The 22,837-nt window shown below is 37.7% G+C and overlaps 1 protein-coding gene across 9 annotated transcripts in view; it reads left to right on the forward strand.

Annotated features, from left to right (window-relative positions):
• Positions 1-18,292, forward strand: part of LOC109422376 (NAD kinase) — a 156,701-nt gene extending 138,409 nt beyond the window's left edge. For all 9 annotated transcript variants that reach the window (XM_062860389.1, XM_062860392.1, XM_062860390.1 and 6 more), the window contains 6 exons: positions 1,119-1,202; positions 1,271-1,504; positions 15,417-15,726; positions 15,792-16,049; positions 16,120-16,202; positions 16,445-18,292. In XM_062860389.1, coding sequence (XP_062716373.1) covers positions 1,119-1,202; positions 1,271-1,504; positions 15,417-15,726; positions 15,792-16,049; positions 16,120-16,202; positions 16,445-16,655 — 1,180 coding nt within the window. In that variant the 3' untranslated portion in view covers positions 16,656-18,292. The remainder of the gene's footprint in view (positions 1-1,118; positions 1,203-1,270; positions 1,505-15,416; positions 15,727-15,791; positions 16,050-16,119; positions 16,203-16,444) is intronic.
• The last annotated feature ends 4,545 nt before the right edge of the window (positions 18,293-22,837 follow it).

The raw sequence follows: 22,837 nt of genomic DNA on the forward strand, positions 1-22,837 counted from the left end.
CCTGTTAAAATACACGTTAATAAAAACAAAAAAAAAAACTCCTGCATTCCGCATACCTAGCTACCAAGCAGTTTGTTTGCTGGTGTCTAATTTAGTATACGTCGAGAGCTTGGCATATTTGCAATGATATGAACAACTTAATCTAGTAATTATTATACAAAATAATGAACAAATTTGAATCCTAAGATGCACTAGCCTCGTGCTAAAAATATCGTTAATAAAGATTTAAAAAATAAATAGGGTGCATGCACTAGTATAAGGAATTATAATAGTCAGATTATAGGTAGTTGAATACTTCCCACATAAAAAATGGAAGTCTTCAGTCTTTATATTGCTGAAAATGTAGGAAATGTTCTGCATTTTGTCTTTGCATTGTATATTGAGATAACTGACCAATATAGGACACTTTGCTAGTTTTGGTCTTTCTTATCCATTGCTGTTGATCCACTATTCGTCATTTGAGTTTATTTATTATGATGTTGAGTAAAGCAACGCCAATACTGATTAAATGATAAACAAAAATTGAGAAAAGAACGTGAATTATTTCATAATAAAACAGCTATCGTTAGATTTTTTTTTAAATGTTATGAGCAAGCGAGAGCTAAACTGGCATTTATTTTTGCTAGCGATTACTTTGTACCTCTTTCGCCCCTATAGAGCTATTTTATAATACACTATACTAGGTATTAAGCAAGTTGCAGAAGGACGGTACGGATCGAGATACAGCAACGCGTGTGCTGAGGAAAATCGGAAGGAAGGAAGCACGACAAGAAATAGAGAGATGTCGACTCTGAAACCAGGCAGTCTGGCCTGAAATGGATTTGGCGAGCGCTCACGCTCATATGTTAGTCTGTTTGGTTGGAGTTTGTTATGCAAGAGCTTAGTCAAGCTCGATGATGATGCGAGATGAAAACTGACCGATCAAGTTTTTGCGCGCCTTTTGAAATTTATGTTTTGGTTGGTTTTGGGGTTTTCTTGTGCTTCGAGGGAATTTATAATGCTGTTTTTGTTTTTTTTTTGACGTAGACTTATTACAAAAATATTTACTATTTTCTACTCTGGAAAATCCGTCTAATCTTTGTTACTAATATTTGAACTATTTTTCTCTTTACTTCCAGGCGAACGCGAAGTTTAAACGCTCCCTCGCCGTTCCAACAGTTTGGACCATGTGGTCGTATTATGAAAAACTCCGCCATGGTGATGTGAGTACCCAGAAAGATTTGTCCCTCGTATCCTTTAAAACACAATTCCCTCCCACTTCTACCTATAGGCAAATCCAAGACCCTGCCAGTCAGCGACTGACCTGGTACAAGCCTCCGCTGGCGGTCCTCGTGATAAAGAAGGTTCGTGACTCGAAGGTGCTGCAGCCGTTCTGCGAACTGGTGGAGTGGCTCATCCAGGAGAAGCACATGGTCGTGTGGGTGGAGGGCGCCATCCTGGACGATCCCCTGCTCACCGGGGACAAGCGGTTTACCAAGATCCAGGACAAGCTGATAACGTTCAAGTAAGGATTTAGCTAATCTACAAATGGGGATCATTATCGTTGGAATTAGACATTTTACCACAGACATACAGATATAACTCTTAGAGGAAATTCATCAAAAACTTTTAGCCGGTCTCTTTTCCACGAGCACACATCCACCTGTTTGATGGATTTCGCGTTGATGTTTGTACAACACGCACACTACTACACGAATCGCCTGTAGTTGTCGTTTGCATCATGTACACGTTATTGGCAAACGTCAAAACAGGCCCCTGACACGGCCTACACGGAACCACAAATCAACCCAAATTTAAGTTGTTTTGACGCAATCCCGGTCTTCCGTGGAATAACTCAAATTTGCGTCAAACAGCGAAAGTGGTGAGTGAGTAGTTCTCGTTTGAGAGCGGCAAAAAAATTAACCCACTGGTAAGTTATTTTCACCCAACGGAGGCCTCAAATGACGCAAATTTGGGTTAACTCAAGAAAACCCAAATTTGGCTTCTTCCACGGAAGAGCAGCGGATGCGTCGGTGCTTCTCTCTTTGTTTTCGACAACATTGCGGTGGGGCGAGGGAGAAAACAACCCAACTTTGAGTTAAAACTAAAAGCAGTTTAGCCAAATTTGAGTTTTTAAAACTTATTCTTTGGGTTTTAATATTTTTCCATGTATACCAATGCATTGGAATCATGGTAGACAGGATGTCCTGGGCGCTAATAAATAGCGCCCACTGTCAAATGCGAAAACATCAACAATTTTTTGTTTAACGTTTATTTTGGTTTGTTGATCAGTTTTTGGAATCATTTTTTCCACCTCTTATGATCACAAAACACTTCAAACTCGCTTTAATATTAATGTACAGTAAGAGGAGCATGGGATTAGTTGAATAAAGCAACCCAACAAACACGCATTGTGAATGTGATTTCGTGTGTGGCTCACAACATCAAACAAAAGCTGCGTTTGTTGATTACACGCTCATTTCAATTTGCACGAATATGAGTATAAGGCAGTTAGATGTTGGCTACGATATATTTCATTGATGCCAGGGGCCTGCGTCAAAACGATCGAACATCTGGCGGAAGGATCGTGGAAATAAAATGAAAATTAAAGTGATTGTTAAATGCTTGTGCCAAGTCGTTTTGAAGAATGTTACGTCTGTTTGTCTGTGATTTTACGGAACGGCAACATTGTTGACATTATTGAAAAAAAATTGTTAAAAAAAACTCAAAATTACCCTATTTTTGGACCCTCCAGTGGAAGGTATTTTGAAAAATATTGGAGCACGGCTCTACGGTTTATAACCAATCTTTGTATGGGGAACTAGTGGTGTTCAATTCAGAAGGGGGATTCTAGATTGCGTTTAACGGTTTGCTTTAACTTCGTTCGTTCTCAGAGAATTTTGATTAGAATTGTAAACGTTTTTTTTTGTTTGTTTCTGAAAATATTTAGAAAATACGGTGTCTTCCCATAAATCTTTGAACACAATAGATTTTCTATGTAACAATTTGTTTAAACATCACCCTGATAGAACGACAAACCTCAAGAGTTTTTAAGATCAATCACATGTACAAAAGAATAGTTCTCCATAATATTGTAAAAAGATTTAAGATTCAAGAATCAAATGAGAAATCATCTCGAAATTATAAATAAAGAAGAGGGTTTTTTTTTTGTTTATGCAATGAATGTCTAGCATTGAGTAACCTTTATATGTGGTTGCCTAAAATTAACACACGTCAATAATAATGATTTTCCGATAATATTCTGTGATGCATTTGTTTTATGCACTACTAAGTTTTAACAAATTTATTTGTGATACAGGAAATGGTTTTGTTCTATTGAACCTTTCAATTTATTGCGTAATAACAATCTTGTGTACGAAGGAGATTATTTGCAATTAATATGATTAAATGATTTTTTCGACGATTCTTTTGAGAGCACCTTCAGTAAATCCTTTGAATTTTCAAACTGCTATTTTCAAGAGAATTCCTAGGCAAATTATTTGACCATAGTTGGTTAGGTACTTCGAAAGTTCTTCCCAATTCCTTCGAAAATGCAATATCTTTAAGATTTCTTTAGCTATTCTTTTTTTCAAGAATTTCTTTGCCAATTGCATTGAAAACTATTTCAGTCATTCCTTTGAAATTTGTTCTACAATCTTTGGGAATTTATTCGGAAACATATTTCAAAATCTTTTAGCTATTTTTTTTCTAAATTTCTTTGAAAATTCCTTTGGATATTGAATCGGCAACTTCGGCAAACAATGTCCTCGCACAAAGCTGGGAATCGTATTTCGACCCTCCCGAGAAATGCCTTAGCTCAAATGCAAATAGAAAGATATAATCCTCCTTTTTTGAATGTAAATTTCTCGATTTAAGCCTAGGCTTACCAAACTAAATGCAGATTATAACGTTCGATTGCTTTTACATTCACGCACACACGTGTTGTTGAACAAATAGAAATTAGAATTTCCACGTGCTCCGGTGGAAATCGAACCGATGACTCTCAATTCGCTAGACGGGTGCTTCTTTCCTCCAAGGTCCCGGGCACCTGACCATCTCCGTCCCCTGAAGGCATAGAACTGAACTCGATTCCACTAATGCACATGGTTTGTTTTGTTCCATAATTCAAAATGGCAGCTATATTATCGCTCAATTAAAAATTAGAAATTAGCAATAAACTCGATCAAAATCGCCTAACACTTTGTATGGGTGGAGCAATAAAAATTTCGGTTTTTTGCTGAATAACTGGCAATCCTATGGATATTTTCAATAGTTTTTTTGTGCGGATGATAAAAAGAAGGAACATCTCTCTGTTATCAAGGACTTTGATAGTTTTTGAAATTATTTCTGTGAGATATTGGCTATTGCTAATTTTTGCCGTTTTAGTGCGCGTTAATATTTTAGTCATTTAAAATTCAATTTGTTCATCAAACACGTGTTTCTGTTATGTGCATGAATGTCAAAGCAATCAAACGTTGTAACCCCCTCTTTCGTTTAATGATTTGAATTACGCGAGATGAATGAAATACGATCCACAGCTCTATGAAAAGTCATTGATTCCAAAAGAAGTTGAGCCCTTTTGAAATGTTGGTGTCAACTTGTTTAAGAATTCTATAGGCAAGTCTTTCGAAAGTTCCTTCGGTTATTCTACTGAAATTTGTTCAAAAATTACTTTGAGGATTTTTATTAATTATTTCGGATTTTTTTTCAAAATTCCTTCAGCATGACTTTTGGAAGTTATTTCTCAATTTTATAGCAATTGTTTACTGTAATTTATCTGCATATTATTTAAACATTTTTTTGGAAACTGTTTCGGAAATTCCATTAAGAATTCATCAATAATTTCTTTGAGAATTCCTTCGGTTTTGCATCTGTGAAAAGATTTGTTCAGTAAATTCTTTGGGAATTATTAATGCAATTCCTCTGAAAATTCATACAACAATATTTTCGTTGAGTTCTGTTCTAATCTCTTTGGAAAATCTTTCGGCAATTGTTTTAAATTTTGATCGGAAATTGCTTGGAAAATTCCTCCGAATATTCCGTGGCTCACTCATATTCTTCGGGAGTTCCACAATCTTTTTCGGCCATTGTTTCGAAAATTGCTTGGTTTTTTTTTTGGAATTTTAAAAATTCCCAATTCACATTGCTGAAAGGTTTAAGAATAGTAAAACCGAAAAAAATCAAAAAGGAATTGCTTAATCAATTCCCAAAGAGATTGCCAAGAGTTTCCTAGAGAATACCCAAGGAAATTGTTGGCAAAATTTCAAGTAAAATAGTCAAAGGAATTCCTGGTGAAATTGTGACAGCATTTCTAGAGGAATTGGACAGTTGAAGAATTTTCAAAAAAAGTTTATGCAAATTTCCAAAATAATTGTTGAAGCAATTCTTTAATATTTTTTTGAAGGATTTATCAAAATAATTTTCAAGAAATTTTAAATTGAGATATTTTGAGAATTTGCATAAAAATGTCCGAAAGAATTTTCAAAGAATATATCGAGGAAATTTCAGAAAGAATTCTTCTGAGAATTCACTCAAAAATATATTTCAAAATCTTTTCGACAATTTTTTGGTAATTTCTTTGGTGTTTCCTTTGGCTATTGCTTCAGAAATTTGTTTAAGAATTCTTTAGGCTAGTTTTCAAGTATAAATCCTTGGGTAAATTCATTCAAATTTGTTCAACAATTCTTTGATAATTTCTTTGAAAAAATTCTTTGAACAAAATTTCACTAAAAATGGTTTCTGCAAAAACGAAAAATATTTTCTACCGCGTAAAAAATTCAGAAGATACCCTGATCCATACTCTAAATGTGCACGAAAACCGATTTTGAAAATATTGCTTCGTTATTTAATAAAAAATCAAAAACCAAAGAAATGAGGAAATGCTTCCAGTTTCGCCTTAAGCATTCCTTCAGCAACCCCTTTATGAATTAACTTGTAAACAAATTTCATTAGGATTTGATTCTGCAATTTCTTTGTGAATTTTCGCGGCAATATGCTTGTAAATTTTTAATGCTGATTGCTTTAAAAAAAAACCCGATTTAATCCACCTATGGTGAACAGAACCCTTCTTACACTTATTAAAATTATTGTTGTATTTGTATTAAACATATTTATTTTGTGTAATTACCCAAAAGTTCTAGAAAATATTGTGGATTTGGCATCTAGTGGATTGGTTTTCAAAATAGCATCATAGACCATGGACTAAACTACCAGAAATGCCAGACACCTCCTAGAATCTTTTATGGAATGTTTAAAAAATAGGTTACATATTCTGGAATATTGTATCTTTTGTTAACTGCCAAAAGATCTTGAATCGATTAACAAATGGGTAAGAAAATCAGCGAGATACACTTTGTCTAATATCTCTTAATCAGTCGAATAAATTAGCTCCGAAATACTTGGTATTCATGGTTATGGTATAAAAACGACAAAAATGATATATCTACTAAGTTAATCAGTTTTGGCATTAGCTAGTTATTTTGGCTGTCTGGTTCTTGCATTTTTCCCACAATATATAAATTCAAAGCTTTCATTTACCATATTGTTAGTTTTCATAAAACTCCTGTGTATTTGTAATTTGTTATTTACAATTTTGTTGAAAACAATAACCTGCTAGTATACACTTTGTATAAGGTCAGTTTTATTAATTGAAAAATAATTTCCCATAGACTGGTCAAAAACTCATGCAAGATAACAAGTGAATATAATAATAAAAAATAATTTATTGAAATACTCTTCGTAAGATATCTAAGTAATCAAATGTCGAATCGAAATAAAATTTCAGGGCCTTATACAAGGATATTGTAGCTTTCATTTGGTGCTTAGAGAACCCAAATCGGTTGACAGACGGCTGAGATATTTATTATGGTACCCTTGGTCAAAAATCTCTAAAAAAAGTTATCCTGTATTACTCCCAAGTAGTCTTTGAAAGATATCTCGGTAACCAAATGTCCAATCCTAATGAAATTGTGTAGGATTCTACTAGAATGTTGTAGCTTTCATTTGGTGCCAGGATAACCGAAATCGGTTGACAGACGGCTAAGATATTTATTATGATACTTTTGTTCAAAAATCTCAAAAGGTTTAGTTGTATAAGTCCTAAGTACTCTTCGAAAGATATCTCTGTAACCAAATGTCCAATCGAAAAAAAAAAAATTCTGGGCGATCTACTAGGATGCTGTAGCTTTCATTTAGTGCCAAGAGAACCCAAATCGATTGACAAACGGTTGAAATATTTATTATGATACACTTGGTCAAAAATCTTAAAAAGTTTAGAAGTATGACTCATAAGTACTCTTCGAGAGATATCTCGGTAACCAAACGTCCAATCGAAAAAAAAATCAATAGCGTTCTACTAGGATGTAGTAGCTTTCATTTGCTTCCAAGAGAACTCAAATCGGTTGACAGACGGCTGAGAAACGTGCGTGACTTTTTTTTGTAACGCACATACACACACACATACACACATACACACACACACACACACACACACATACAGACATTTGCTCAGTTCATCGAGCTGAGTTCATTGGTATATGAGACTCGGCCCTCCGGGCCTCGGATCGAAAGTCGGTTTTTCGAGCGATATTTATACCCTTCTTATGGGTGTAAGAAGGGTAAAAAGGCTTTTCCTACATACATTCCGTGATATTTTTGCTACTGTTTATTAAGCTCAAATATTACAAAGCAAGGATCGGTATATTCGCCTCACCCCATTCATATTCACTCCTCTTTGCTGAAGCGAATCGAGAAAGATGCAGCAAACGGATCGTCGTGATCAAACACGCAACCCCATCACCAGTGGGAAGCGATGAGCCATCTGCTTGACATGAATATTCGTTGCCATTCGTCGCAGTTTGGATCGCAAGCGAATGAATGAATGGCGAATGGTGAAGAATACTGGTGAGCGATCGAAGCGGCTATTATCATAAGTAGAAGAGATTTTCTGCATGTAATGCATACATTTTTACTGTATTGTCGCTGAAATGCTAGATTAGCAAAGAAAATAATTCGAAAACATCAATAATTCGTATGCACAATATCAATCGCATCACTCACGAATCGCATTCGCTTGCGATGCGAATATGGACGAATGAATAATTTCCAAGTGTGGCTTCCCACCGTTCGCCGGAGTTTGCTGTCGTCGCTGACAAGCACACACACGAACTCAAGCGACAACCGTTCGCTGCTGACTGTCTTCGAATGGGGAAGAAGATGAAAAGTGGAAATCAGGAACCCTGTTACAAAGAGACAGTAGCTTTTATGTATTTGATGCAATTGCATTTTCATGTATAACTAACTTGTGTAACCAAATATGATCATAAAAAATCTGTTGACAAACGGCTGAGAAATGTATTATGATACATTTTATCAAAAATCTCTCAAAAGCGTAAATTTCATTACTCCTTAGTACTCGTGGAAAGATATCTCGGAAACAAAATGTCCTAACGGCATGAAATTTAATAGCATACTACTTGGATGCTGTAGCTTTCATTTGATGCTGAGAGAACTCAAATCGATTGACACACGGCTGATTCATTTATTATGAAGCATTTTGTCAAAGACCTCTTAAAAAGTTAAGTTGTATTACTCCAAAGTACTCCCCGAAAGATATCTCGGTTACAAAATGTCCAATCGGAATGAAATTCAAAAGCGTTCTTCTAGGGTGCAGTAGCTTTCGTTTCGGGCCTTAAGAACCCGAATCGGTTGATAGACGGCTGAGAAATTTATGGTGATACACTTTGTCAAAAATATCTAAAATAATTAAGTTGTAATACTCCCTAGCACTCTTTGAAAGATATCTCGGTAACCGAACGTCCAATCAAAAAAAAATTCAATAGCGTTCTACTAGGATGTTGTAGCTTTCGTTTGGGGCCTTAAGAACCCAAATCGGTTGATAGACGGCTGAGAAATTTATGGTGATACACTTTGTCAAAAATATCTAAAATAATTAAGTTGTACTACTCCCTAGCACTCTTTGAAAGATATCTCGGTAACCGAACGTCCAATCAAAATAAAATTCAATAGCGTTCTACTAGGATGTAGTAGCTTTCATTTGCTTCCAAGAGAACTCAAATCGGTCAACAGATGGCTGAGAACCGTTAGTGACATTTTTTTGTAACATACATACACACACACACACATACACACACACACATACACACACACACGCACATACAGACATTTGCTCAATTCGTCGAGCTGAGTTGATTGGTATATGTGACTCGGCCCTGCGGGCCTCGGATCGAAAGTCGGTTTTCCAAGCGGTATTTATACCCTTCTTATGGGTGTAAGAAGGGTAAAAAGGAACACTGAAAATTCCATGGGTCATTCTTTTGGAAATTTCTCATGAAATTATTTTAGGAATTGCTTTCACAATTCCTTTTGCATATTCTTTGGACATTTAACAATCTTTGTGTAATTTCCTTTGGAAATTTAAGAAGTTACAATTTAAATTGCTGAAAGGTTTTGAAATAGCAAAGGATTCGATAATTCCCAAACGAAACACCGAAAAGAATCAAAAACAAATGGCTGAATCAATTCTCAAAGAGATTGTCAAGAGTTTTCTAGAGAATTCCTCAAGAAGGTGTCGGTGGAATTACAAGTAAAATAGTCAAATTAATTCCTAGAGAAATTCCAAACGCATTTCTGGAGGAATTGGAAAGATCAATTGCTGAAGAAGTTTCTAAACAATTTTATGCACATTTCCAAAAAAAATCATCGAAAAAATTCTCAAATTATTTTTTGAAGGAGAAGAAAGAATTTTTAAGAAAATTCAAATAAAATTACCGAATTAGTTCTTAAGAAAATGGCACAAAAAGATTTAAACCCTAAAAAAATATATTAGGAAATAAAAAAAATCGATGGAATTTCAGAAGGAATTCTTTTGGATTTTTTTTTCAGAAATATAATCAAAATCATTTCGACAACTTTTTTGGTAATTGCTTTGGCTATTATTTATGCAACTTGATTGAGAATTCTCTTAGCAAGTATTTTAGAAATTTTTTCGGTAAGTCCATTTTATTTTTACAACAATTTCTTGGAAATTTCTTTGAACATTTCTACGGCGTTTTCGTTTGAATTCCTTCGGCAATTTCTTTGATAATTTCTTTATCAAATCTATCAGTTTTATTAAGAAATTTATTTCAAATTTGTATTTTTAAAACTTTGAACACTGATTCGATTTGGAATTCTATTTGGAATTCCTGTGGAAATTTCTTCGAGAATTCCTTTCGTAATCACTTTATGAATTAACTTATTCAGTAAAATCGAAACGAATGCCACTCTAGTGGTAAAGTGTCTTTAATAAACTAATAATAATGATAATAACAATAATAAGAATTATTCAGTTATTCCATTGGGCATTGATTCTGCAATTTCTTTGTGAATTCTTTTGGAAATGTATTTGTAAATTTCTATGCTGATATCTTTGAAAAAAAAAGAAAAAGCAAAAAAAAGGGATTCTATGGGACATTCTTTTGGAAAATTCTTATGCAATTCTTTTGGGAATTCTTCCATTATTCCTTTTGCATATATTCTGGGAATTCTACAATCTTTTGTAATTTACTTCGGTCATTGTTTCGAAAATTTCTTAGATCATTTCTTTGGAAACTTCAGAATTCCCAATTCAAATTGCCGAAAAAATTGCTTTGGAATTGCAAAAAAAAAATCGATGACTTCCAAATCTTATGCCGAAAAAAAAGCCGAATAAATACTCGAAGAGATTGGCAAGAGTTCCCTAGGAAATTCCCAGAGCAGGTGCCGACGAGTTTTCTAGAAAATAATCAAACGAATTCCTAAAGAAATTGTGCAAGCATTTCTAGAGGAACTGGTTAGACCAATTTTAAAGCTGGCGAATTTTTCAGAGAAGTTAATGTAGAAATAAAAAAAAAATGACTAATAAATTTCCGGAAAAGTTATCGAATGAATTGTCAATAAATTTTAATATAATTACCGCATCAATTGCCAAGAAAACGACAGAAAAAGATACCAAAAGAGTTGATGGAAAAATTTCCAAAGAAATTACTCTCGGGATTTGCAAATAAAAATGAAGGAATGCCTAAAGAATATACCGATGGAAATTCAGAATGAATTCTTCAGGGAATTTCTTCAAACTTCACAATCGACTATTTTTTTTTGGTAATTTCTTTGGATATTGGTTTTGGATATTGAATATTGGTTCAGCGAATATGAAATTTGTTCAGCAATTTCTTTGGGAATTTCTTTAAACATTACGGCAATTGGGTTTTAAAATTTTGAAAAATTTATTGATATTTTAATTTTATACGAAAGAGGACCTTTTTCTGAACCATGATTTTTTTCAGATTTTTAGAACTTAATTTAATATTAATGAGAATTTTCAATATCACTTTTTGACAACCAGGCATCTGCTTAACAGCTCCGCCCAGTACAAAATATGACGAGGTATCGCTGTTGATGTTGAAGCTCGACTGACACATACTTCGCTTCGAATCCAGTTTGACTTTCTATTCTGCAGAGTTGTAACTTGTTCTGTAGCTTAGTTGGTTCATGCGCCGGACTAGCGATAAAAGAGTCATGGGTTCGAATCCCACCAAAACAAGTGATAATTTTTTCACAAATTTATCTCTCAATTTGCCAATTAAATGTACTTTGCCTAAAAATACTTAGTTTTTACGTCTATTTCAGACATACTAGCCGACTGGTATAGCCGGAAATGGGCAATAAAATCATTGTTCTGCATAAATCCCGAGAGAAATTGTTGGAAAGCCAACCCCGGAAACTACCAATCTAAATACCTTAAGGAACTTTTTATAGATTGTGGAAGGGAATCTGGGAGGGAAGAATCGAGCGAGAAACTCTGGAAGCAAATTGGTAAATTTTCTAGAGGAAGGTACTCCAGCTGTGACCGCGTGAAAAACTCCTGCAGAAATCATGGGAGCAACATGGGTAGAAATCCCAGGAAAAACTCTCAGAAATCCCGAAATACCGAAAAAATCTCGAAAAAAACTATTTATGGGAGCAAATATTAAAAAAAACCTCTGTATCAAATCTGGAGAACTACAAAAAGCTAGAAAAAAAACTCCGACAAACCTCCAGAAAAAAAAACTTTCGAAAAATTAAAAAAAAAATCACTGGAAGAATTCTGTGAGACACTGCGAAAGTATTTTAAGGAGGAATTTCGTTATAAATCCAAGAAGGAATCCCGGATAGAATTTTAAAATCTCAAATTACCACATCATCCGCACAGAGAACTGATATCCAAGTTCAGTTTCAAAACTGTGTGAGGAATTTATTGGTCTGTGGAATCACTGATTGAACTCCTGATTGTTTTTCTCCTGTTTTTTAGAGTGTTTGGATGTCAGTTATTTTCAAAAGAAATTTTCGGTGGAATGCCATAGGAATTTCTTGCAATTTCTCAAAAGAACTGTGAAGAACATCATATTTCTAAACCGATGCTTATTTTATTTCCGAAGAAGTTTTACTAAAAAAGTTTTTGGAATAATTCAGCGTATTTGGTGGAATTTCTTGGATAGTCTTGTGCATTTCCCCTTAAAATTTTTACTTAATTTTTTTAGGGATGTTTTTGTATAGTTTTTGAGAAATTTGTAAATTTTGTAAAATGTGGTCTATTTTTTTAATTATAAACTTAAAATAAATCTCCCAAGAAAAACCTTGAAAACTCAGGGAATTTAATCTTATGTCTTATGAGTAGACACCCTACATTGGAAATTATTCAGCTATTTTATTGTTTATACCTTGTATTTTAATCGGAAATTGCTTTGAAAACTGCTTTGACAATTCCATTGTGAATTCTTTTAGCAATATCTTTGAGAATTGCTTTGTGAATAAACTTGGTTAGTAGTTTTTGGAAATCAATTCTGTAATTTCTATGAGTATTCTTTCTGCATTATATTTGAAAAACTCTGCGGCAAACTTTTCGAAAATATTTAAAATAATTTCTTTGGAAATTTGAAAATCCCCAATTCGAATTGCCGAAAGTGTTCTCTTTGGAATTGCTAAAATATTTGATGACCAAACAAAATAACAAAACAAATAAATAAATTACCGAATCAATCAAAGAGATCGCCAAGAGTTCCCTTTAGGGAATTACCAAAGGAGTTACCGACGAAATATCTTGAAACGTTTCCAAAGGAATTCTAAGATATATTTCTAGAATTCTGGATAATAAATAAAATGGCTGGAACCATTTTAAAACAGTTTTTTGGAGGAGTTATGGAATTACCGAATTGATTGTAAAGAAAATGATCCCAAAGAGTTGAAAAAAAACCTGGAGTAAATACCTTGAAAATTTACAAACGAAATTCCGAAGGAATTTTTGAAGAATATGTCGAGAATATTCTCAAAAGAATTGCCAGAACAGGAAGGAGTTTCCATAGAAATTTCCGAAGCAATTCCCAAAAGAATGATCAAATCAGTTAAACTGATAATTGGGTTGTGTACTAAAAATAATGCTTTTTTAAAGGATTTCAAAATAATTTATTTTTCATTTTTTTCCATTTTTTTTGCCTTCCAAAATTTTTGTTTTGATAATAAAATAAAGAAAACTTGAAATGAATTTAAAAATAAATCTCAGCTGCCAAAAAAGATGAGATTTTGGATTTGAATTCATTTTGGGATGAAGGTTCCGATTATGGATTTACATGAAAATCAGAATACCCTTGAAGAACTCATTTAAAAATAAACAAATAAATTAAGATCTTCAACTTAATTTTATTATAACTTAATTATATTCTATATTTTTGTTTGGTTTTGGTTCTTCTTCTTGTTGTTGTAACGTTCAAAATGTGACAAAGCCAACTTTTCAGCTTCAGTGTTATATAAGTACTTCCACAGCTAATAACTGAGGGTTTTCTCTGCCAATGACCATTTTGCATCTGTATATCGTGAGGCAGGCACGAAGATATTCTATGTCCCAGTCAAGGAAATGTTCTTTACGGAAAGTTCCTGGATCGACTGCGCATCGAACCCATCACATTCAGCATGGTCATGCTGAATACCCACACCTACAGGGGATGGCCAAAATGTTTGGGATAGGCAACTTTTTTTTCTCTCACAAAAAAGTTCAACATGCTATAACTTTTCATAGAGCGCATCAAAAAATCTCAAATTTTGACTGTTTGTCAACCTATTATATGTGCATCATTGGTACAAATTTGGGCTCGATTGATTAATATTTCGCAAAGTTAGAACCGTTCGGGTAAAACACTATTTTTTTGACAACTCATTTTTGAGCTGTCATATCTCGGAAACCAGTAAACCGAATTGAATGAAATTTTGAACGTACACTAACAATATGAAAATGCTTCACAAACTATTAAAACAAAGGTACTTTTTAAACTTTGAAAAAAGTTACCATGGATTGACACTTTTTGGATTTTTCTCGAAAAAATGTAAAATTTTTACATCAATGTCAATAAATTTTAGTGTTGATATCCAAAGATTTTCCACTTCTGTTCTCAAGTTATCTCTAATCAGATATACTAGAGCCTATTTAGATTGAAGGAAGAACACATTTAGTAAGTTTTGTGTGGTATTGTAAATTTGACTCATTTTCCTCTATATGGGTAAAAATTTCAACCCGGTATAACTTTATTCGTCGTGAGAAAATATTACATTTTATAACGTCGTATTAACTATCAATATTTTGCTAATAAACGTTAAAAAATTCATTCAATTCGGTTCACTAGTTTTCGAGATATGACAGTTCAAAAATTAGTTGTCTAAAAAATAGTGTTTTACCCGAACGGTTCTAACTTCACGAAAAATTTATCAATCGAGCCCAAATTTGTACCAATGATGCACATATAATAGGTTAATAAGCAGTCAAAATTTGAAATTTTTTGATGCACTCTATGAAAAGTTACAACATGTTGAATTTTTTTGTGGGAGAAAAAAAGTTGCCTATCCCAAACATTTTGGCCATCCCCTGTATATGGCATTGGATGGCTAAATTATTCAGCTGAATTCAGTGCTGAAAATGCCATTGCGACATATCTAGATTGAATCATCGGCAGCTCATTTCAGAAGCTGAACCTGAAAACATGGTATATGAAAAACTTGTGCGGCTAAACCTGCAAGAAAGTCACAGAAAACCGTTATATGTCCAATATTTAAGGTTAGTGTCATAGACAACCTTCGAAAAATGCCAATTTATATTCATCATGAATATATGTCGGCATCTTTCGAAGATAGTCCAGGACATTGATCTTAAATATTAAAGTTAGAGCGGTTTTCCGTTACTTTCTTGTGGATCTGGTCTAGCCGCACAACTTTTTCATATACCTACCATAATTTCAGGTTCAGCTTCTGAAATGAGCTGCCGATAATTGAATCTAGGTATTCTTAAATTACATTTTCAGCACTGCCGGGAATAACTAAAATGAAATACATATGTAGCTAAATTTAATATAATTTCATTTTACTCCCAATTCTAGGGACGGCCGGGACGACCTGACGGACAAGATCGATTTCATTATCTGTCTTGGTGGCGACGGGACGCTGCTGTACGCGTCGTTGCTTTTCCAGAAATCGGTACCACCGGTGATGGCATTCCACTTGGGCTCACTCGGCTTCCTGACGCCGTTCCAGTTTGACAACTTCCAGGAACAGGTTACCAACGTGCTGGAGGGACACGCGGCCCTGACGCTGCGTAGCCGACTGCGGTGCATCATTGTTCGGAAGGACAAAACGGAGCAGGAGATTTCCACGTTCAAATCATCACAGGATCCCACGACCAATATTTTGGTATGGTTGAGCGTCACTGTACTAACTAACTGAACGACTTCACTGAAATACCTATTCCATCGCAGGTTCTGAACGAAGTCGTCATCGACCGGGGTCTGTCGTCGTACCTGAGCAATATCGATCTATTTTTGGACGGGAAGCACATCACCTCGGTGCAGGGCGATGGGTTGATCGTGTCTACGCCGACCGGAAGTACGGCCTATTCGGCGGCGGCCGGTGCATCCATGATTCACCCCTCGGTGCCGGCGATCCTGGTGACGCCGATTTGCCCCCATTCGTTGAGCTTCCGGCCTATTGTGCTGCCGGCCGGTGTGGAACTGAAGGTAGGTGGTGTGCCGAGGAAGATAGATTCATGGAACGGTGTTGATTGATTTCTGATACGTTTTCTTTTAGATTGCCCTTTCACCCGACAGTCGAAATAGCTCATGGGTCTCGTTTGACGGCAGGAACCGTCAAGAATTGCTCCATGGTGATAGGTGAGTTGATATATTGAAATTTTTTAGTATTTGTCATGATTTTTGAGCCTTGGGGATTGTTCATCAATTCATGTGCTTTAGAAGGTCTACAAAAAAGAAATCATTTGCACGTCGTATGCTTTAGAAATTCCACTAAAATAATATATAAACGTCGAAAACTCAACATTTAGTTTCTCTAGGAATTCTACCTGAAATTCCTTCTTAAAAATATATTGTTCAACCTTAATTTCCTCCCTTTCAAGTCTGCACGTGACGACCTCAATCTACCCAGTCCCCAGTATATGCGCCCAGGACCAGATCGCCGATTGGTTCGATTCGCTGGCCGAGTGTCTGCACTGGAACGTCCGCAAGCGGCAAAAGTGCCTGGACGAGCTGTCCGACCTAACCGGATCCGGAACGGAGGACAGCGCCATCGAGGATATCGAACGTGGCATGGAGAATCTGGAGAGCTAAAATGGGGCGAAAGGTGCTCGACTACCGAACCCCAAATCTCCCATATCCTTTCAAACCTTTCCAAATACTCCTCCCCTACCTAATAAACTCCCTCCCCTGATCAACAACGGTGTACTATCGAAATGTGTTCTGTGAGAGTAACCTGCGGCACAAAGTTTTATCCAGCGGCTTAACGTTTGGTTCGGCGTTCCAATTGGTCTTTGATGCCCCCTTCTTCCCATCGTGCAGTAGTGTTATCGTGAGTTACCACATGATTTTATTTTACGTTTGCAAAGTGTCCCCCGGGATCAAGAGTTAAGCCAGGGACTGCGCTTATGCGAGAGAAAGACAGAGAGAAAGATGGAAGAAATAAAATAGGAATTCGCTAGGTAAAGACTGTGAAATATTTGAGCAAGCGAGGCATAATGGTTAAGGGTAGGCTTTTCGTATTTTAAATACAAAACTTAAATCGGATGATCGTACTATAGGTTGGAGTTGAGGCGAAACAGAATGATCGCACGATATTGTGATTGAGAATAACACGGTGTTATAGTTGGAAAGGTACAAAACTTCCTTTGAGACGTATTTCAGGTTTTAGGCATTGTTGAACGATATTGGTGACAGGTCAATTTCCGTTTTTTTTGTTGAAGCTATGCCTCAGTTGAAAACGATGTTTAGAGTCTTCTTCTTCAATTTGAAACAAATCGGTAAACTTTTGCAATAGTTTAAGTTTGAAGACGGAAACATCTTGTGGAATACTATGAATTCCCGACCTCGCGGATAGATATCATTGTAAGCTTCATTTTCACATCGCTTGAACATCACTTGAAACTGTAATTTTGAACAGTTTTTAGATGTCATAATACCGACATATTGATAATTCTTGTTTTCTCTTCGTTCCACAAACGCGATCGATAAATTTGCATTGCATATTAATTTCAAAACATAATGCCACCTAGCGACTGAGTTTATAAACCAAGATATTCCCCCGAAAGCTTGAAAATGTGAGATTAGCCATTCAATTTGCTTCAAATTTCACTCAGCTTGTAAAAATATGAAGCCTGCAGCCAATACTTACACCTGAAGTATGTAATTTGAGAAACCTATATCTTTTCTAGCTCGTAACACCATAACATCTGAGTGGATAGAATCAAACGAGCGAGGGTTTGAAGTTAAGCTAAGATGCAAGTGATTTGTTCATTCCGAATTGGAGCCAAGTTTAGTGATGATGATGATGATTCTAGAGAAAAATCGTTAGACGAGTTCTATAATCAGCTGTTCATGTTCAAGTTTGACCTAGACAAAAACAGACACGAGAGAGAAGATATTATTGAACAAAGATGTCACATGCATGAGAACCGTGAATCGTGAAGAGTGAATGAGGTGAGATTGGCAAATCTTAAATGGTTAAGATGCATCTTTTTTTTTGTATTCTATGTAGCGTTAGGTTAAAATATATGTTAATATTTCATTGAAGCAACAAAATCCACACAGCATGAACAGAAGCAAGAATCGCTTGGGGATGTAACTAGTGATGTAATTGAAAGAAAAACAGGCAAATCAAAAACAAATGTTAAATTAGCTCCTAGAAAAGTTGATCTTTTTAATATTTTTACCATGTATTTAATATAAAAAACGGAGAAAAATCGCCAAGCTCATGGGAAGGAACCTTTTTCATATCACATTTCCTTGTTTTTAATCAGTGAGCAATTCTCGCTAATACCGACAACTCGACGAAATCCTGGTAGGTGCGATTGATCGTGAACCAAATCGTGGGTTGCTGTGTTAGCCCATTACCATAGAGCACCCAAATAACTTCGAATTGGCTGATGACGTTGCTCTTTTAGCTCAACGGCGCTCTGATATGGAGAGCAAGCTCGATGATCTTGCCAATCGCTCCTCAGCGGCAGGTCTTACCATCAACGTCGACAAGACCAAATCGTTGGATGTAAACACGGTCAACCCTTCCAGCTTTACGGTAGCTGGGCAATCAGTGGAGAATGTTGAAAGCTGCCAACATCTTGGTAGCCAAATGGTGGCCGATGGCGGCATCAAAATCGACATGCACGGATCTAGAAGGCGAGGGCTGCTTTTGCGAGTTTAAGAAATGTATGAAAAAAAAAAACAACCAGATCAGTCGACGCACCGAAATTCGAATTTGCAACTCGAACATGAAATCTGTGCTGCTGTAAGCCAGTGAAACTTGGTGTGTGTCAGTGGAGAACACTCAACGGCTGCAGGTTTTCATCAATAGATGACTGCGGTATATAAATTATGCATGGTGGCCTCACAATTGGATCTCCATCGTCGGTATCATCAAAAACCGATAGCAACAGAAATTTGGGTGCGAAAGTGGAGGTGAGTCGGCCACACTCTACGCAGGGACGGAAACGAAATCTACAAGCAAGCGTTAGATTGAAACCCAGAAGGCAGACCCAGAGGCTCTTGGCGGAGCAGCCTCAACAACGAAATCAAGCAAGAGTGGACAAAAATTTTAACCTGCACACTTGAAAAAACGGGAGCGGGACATTTGGCATAAAGTCATTTGGCATAAGGTCGTTTGGCATAAGGTCACTTGGCATAAAGCTATTTGGCATAACGGTCATTTGGCATAATGAACATTTGGCATAATCGAAATGCACCCTTCTTTATTATGCCAAGTGTCCATTATGCCAAATGACCGTTATGCCAAATGGCTTTATGCCAAGTGACCTTATGCCAAACGGCCTTATGCCAAATGACTTTATGCCAAATGACACAGACCCTGAAAAAACTCATGTAGGGTAGGGTTTGGGTGCCTCCTACCAAGTATAGATGACAGCTTAAAGGGTCAAATACTACTAATTACACTTTCCAGATGTGATGAAAATACATTAATTTGACTTACACACTTATTTTTTTTACACTGAATCTCGGTAAATTTCCTTGCTTTTTACCGAGATTGGTAACGCCGAGCGATCAGCAAACATGTCTTTCAACGATATCTCAGCAATCGTGTTGTTTGTTGGCTGAGATTCAGGGAATTTTTTGCCGAAATTCAGCTAACAAACTTCATTTTTTACCGAGATTCAGTATGAATATTTGCTGAGCTACGGCGGTGCCGGCGTTTGCCGGGCTCATCTTAGTGTGTATGTTATGCTAAACTTACTAGAATACAATCAAAAAATGCGGAAAAACTTGAAAAATATTTTTGGCCACCACTATGGAGTCGCCCCATAGTGTTTTGTTCAGACTTCCGGTTGTTTACCACCACCACCTCCGTTTTGGGGTGCGCAAGTGCCAAATGTCTCGACCTCATCCAGTCTTCCAGTATACTAATGGATGAATAAAATAACTAAAACGGCCGCTATGGAATGAACAGATAGCGCCACCGTAGCCTTGAGTATTTGACATAACTCCACTGCTGTCATAATGTTAATGTTTACATGCGGTGATCGCTAGAAAAGTAGGCTCCATTGATCCACTGCGTGCGTTGCTGTCAGTTCCATTTCCTCTATCGACTCGCCGTTCACCACGAGCGTAATTTCATCGGTAAAAGCGCCCAATTTTACGCCCGGTAGAAGTTTGAGCATCAATACATCATCATACGCCACGTTCCATAGGACCAGGCCCAGGATGGACCCCTGAGGTACCCTCGCGGTGGTCTTATAGTTCCTCTCCTCTTCTTCGGTGCATATATTAGCGCCCTATTCTGAAAGTAGCGGTGGGCGGTTTGGTCTTAGGGGATGAGGGGTCCTGGTCTTGTATTGAACAACGTTTCCACGACCTTCTGTAGCATCTCGGGGAATCGTTCTGAGTGTGATGACGCGCCCCTCGTTATGGCCATGACTACTCTGAAGGCATCACTCCAAGGCGTCGTGTTGGTTTCCTGGCAGAGATTTTCGAAGCACGCCGGCTTACGTGCCTTGATATCACTTGATCAGTGCAAGTTTAGCCGCCCTGTAAGTCTCATTTCGTTCCACTCTACCCTCATCGGTGCGAGCTCTCTGCATTCTCCTTCTAACTCTTAGGCACGATGCGTGGAGTCCCGCGATTTCTGAATACCACCGGTATACCGGTAATGCGTCCATTTCTGAGTAGGGGTCGCCTTGGCATTTCGGCGTCACATACACGGCTTAGGGTGATTGACACGGCGGGGAAGGTGCTCGAAAAAATCATCCTCAATAGAATGTTGCGGTTCACCGAGGGCGAAAATGGTCTTTCGAGTAACCCGGACGGCTTCCGGAAGAGGAGGTCCACCGTAGACGCTATCTTGTCGGTTACAAAAACCGCCGAGAAAGCACTCGAGCCTAAGAGGAGGGGAATTCGCTTTTGCGCGGTAGTGACTCTGGATGTAAGGAATGCGTTTAATAGCGCCAGCTGGTCTGCTATTGCCGATGCGCTCTTGCGTCTGGTGATACCGGAGTACCTGTACAAGATTCTCGGAAGTTACTTTCAAAATCGTGTACTAGTCTACGACACGGAGGTGGGTGGGTAGTGCTTTCACATAACCTCAGGAGTCCCGCAAGGTTCCATTCTGGGTCCGGTGTTATGGAATGTCATGTACGACGAGGTGTTGAGGTTAGAGTATCCAGTGAGAGTGGTGATTGTCGGATTTGCCGACGACATTACGCTCGAAGTCTACGGTGAAACGATCGAGGAGGTAAAGTTGACTACCAACCACTCGATCAAGGTTGTGGAGGCGTAGATGCGGTCCAGGAAACTGGAGCTGGCTCACCACAAGACAGAGGTGACGGTTGTTAACAACCTGAAGTCGGAGCAGCAGACGGAGATCAGTGTAAAAGAGTGTACTATCCTGTCAAAGCGCTCCGTCAAACACTTGGGCGCGATGATTGACGATAAGCTTACCTTCGGTAGCCACGTCGATTATGCCTGTAAAAGAGCCTCCACAGCTATTGCGGCACTGTCCCGGATGATGTCCAATAGCTCTGCGGTGTACGCCAGTAAGCGCAAGCTTCTGGCTAGTGTTGCTACATCCATACTTAGGTATGGCGGCCCGGCGTGGGGCACCGCGCTAAGTACTAAATGCTACCGGTTTAACCCTAACCCAACCCCCCCCCCCCCCCCCCCCCGTGGCTACGCCAGTGCATAGGCCATCAGGTTCGTAGTCCTCGATTGCTTTTTGACAAATCCATGTTGGCATTCGGAGATGACATGTTGAATGCGAGGGTAGAGTGAATCGTGAATTAGGCTTTCAAACATCATCGGCAAACAGCTAAGGCTGGAGATGCCACCGTAGATCACGACGTTGTGGATACTCTCGGTTTAATTTGTCTATCGGTCACCTGGAAGGGGCATAACAACTGCATTAGTTTATCCCGTTTATCTTCGCTATCGGGGACTACGAAGGTGATGATTTTGTTTGCGGTTTTCTGTGAGAAAGTGAAGGAGGGGAGATTTTTTGGTTTTTTCACTTCTACGCTCATAAGGAACCCCGTAGAATGAAAGAGTGTAGCTTCGAAGTCCCCAATTACGAAGCCCTCGTAGGACGTGTAAATTATTTCCTGAATCGGAAAACCACAACATATCCCCTCTTAATAGAGGAGGTAGGGGTGGAACCTGACTGGCGGTCTTCGAGTCCGTGAAGAACGCCTAGGGATATCTACCTCCAGTTCAACTTCGACAGCGGATTTGAATTCGGTACATGTTGACGTTGTACCTGACAAGGACAAAGATGGAGTCACCGGGGCCTCGTGTAGTGGCGTAGACGACACACGGGCCAGCGGAAAACTTAGCAGGGTAGGCTCTGGACTGGAGACTAGTGCTAGTGTAGGTGACGATGTAGAGACGCTCGGGACAAGCGACGGTGTCGGCGTACCTGATGGTTGACTTTGGAGATACAGGCATCCAACAGAATGTCGAGCGGCAACGAACGCTGGCTAGAGGCGGCTTACCTGACGAATTGCTTCGGTGTCGTGTTAGCAGCTTGACGACTCCGGAGCTGATTGACATGGGAGCGCAGCATTCCGTGATTTTCGACCCACTCGTTATATTGCGGAGATTCCACCTGTTTAGACTCCTGCACGAAAATTAGTTGCGTGGATTTTTCTTGCGTGGGCCCACAGATATAAAACCAGACCGCGTCCTGGTGAATATTTTACGCTGTGTTGTTAGGTACACATTTGGCGATAGTTTTACATTGTAAACAAACATTCATAACGCACCTACGCTGAAAATGAGCCTTATCATTTATTTGCGTCGGA

The sequence above is a fragment of the Aedes albopictus genome, chromosome 3, assembly GCF_035046485.1.
Source record: "Aedes albopictus strain Foshan chromosome 3, AalbF5, whole genome shotgun sequence".
Lineage (NCBI taxonomy): Eukaryota > Metazoa > Arthropoda > Insecta > Diptera > Culicidae > Aedes > Aedes albopictus.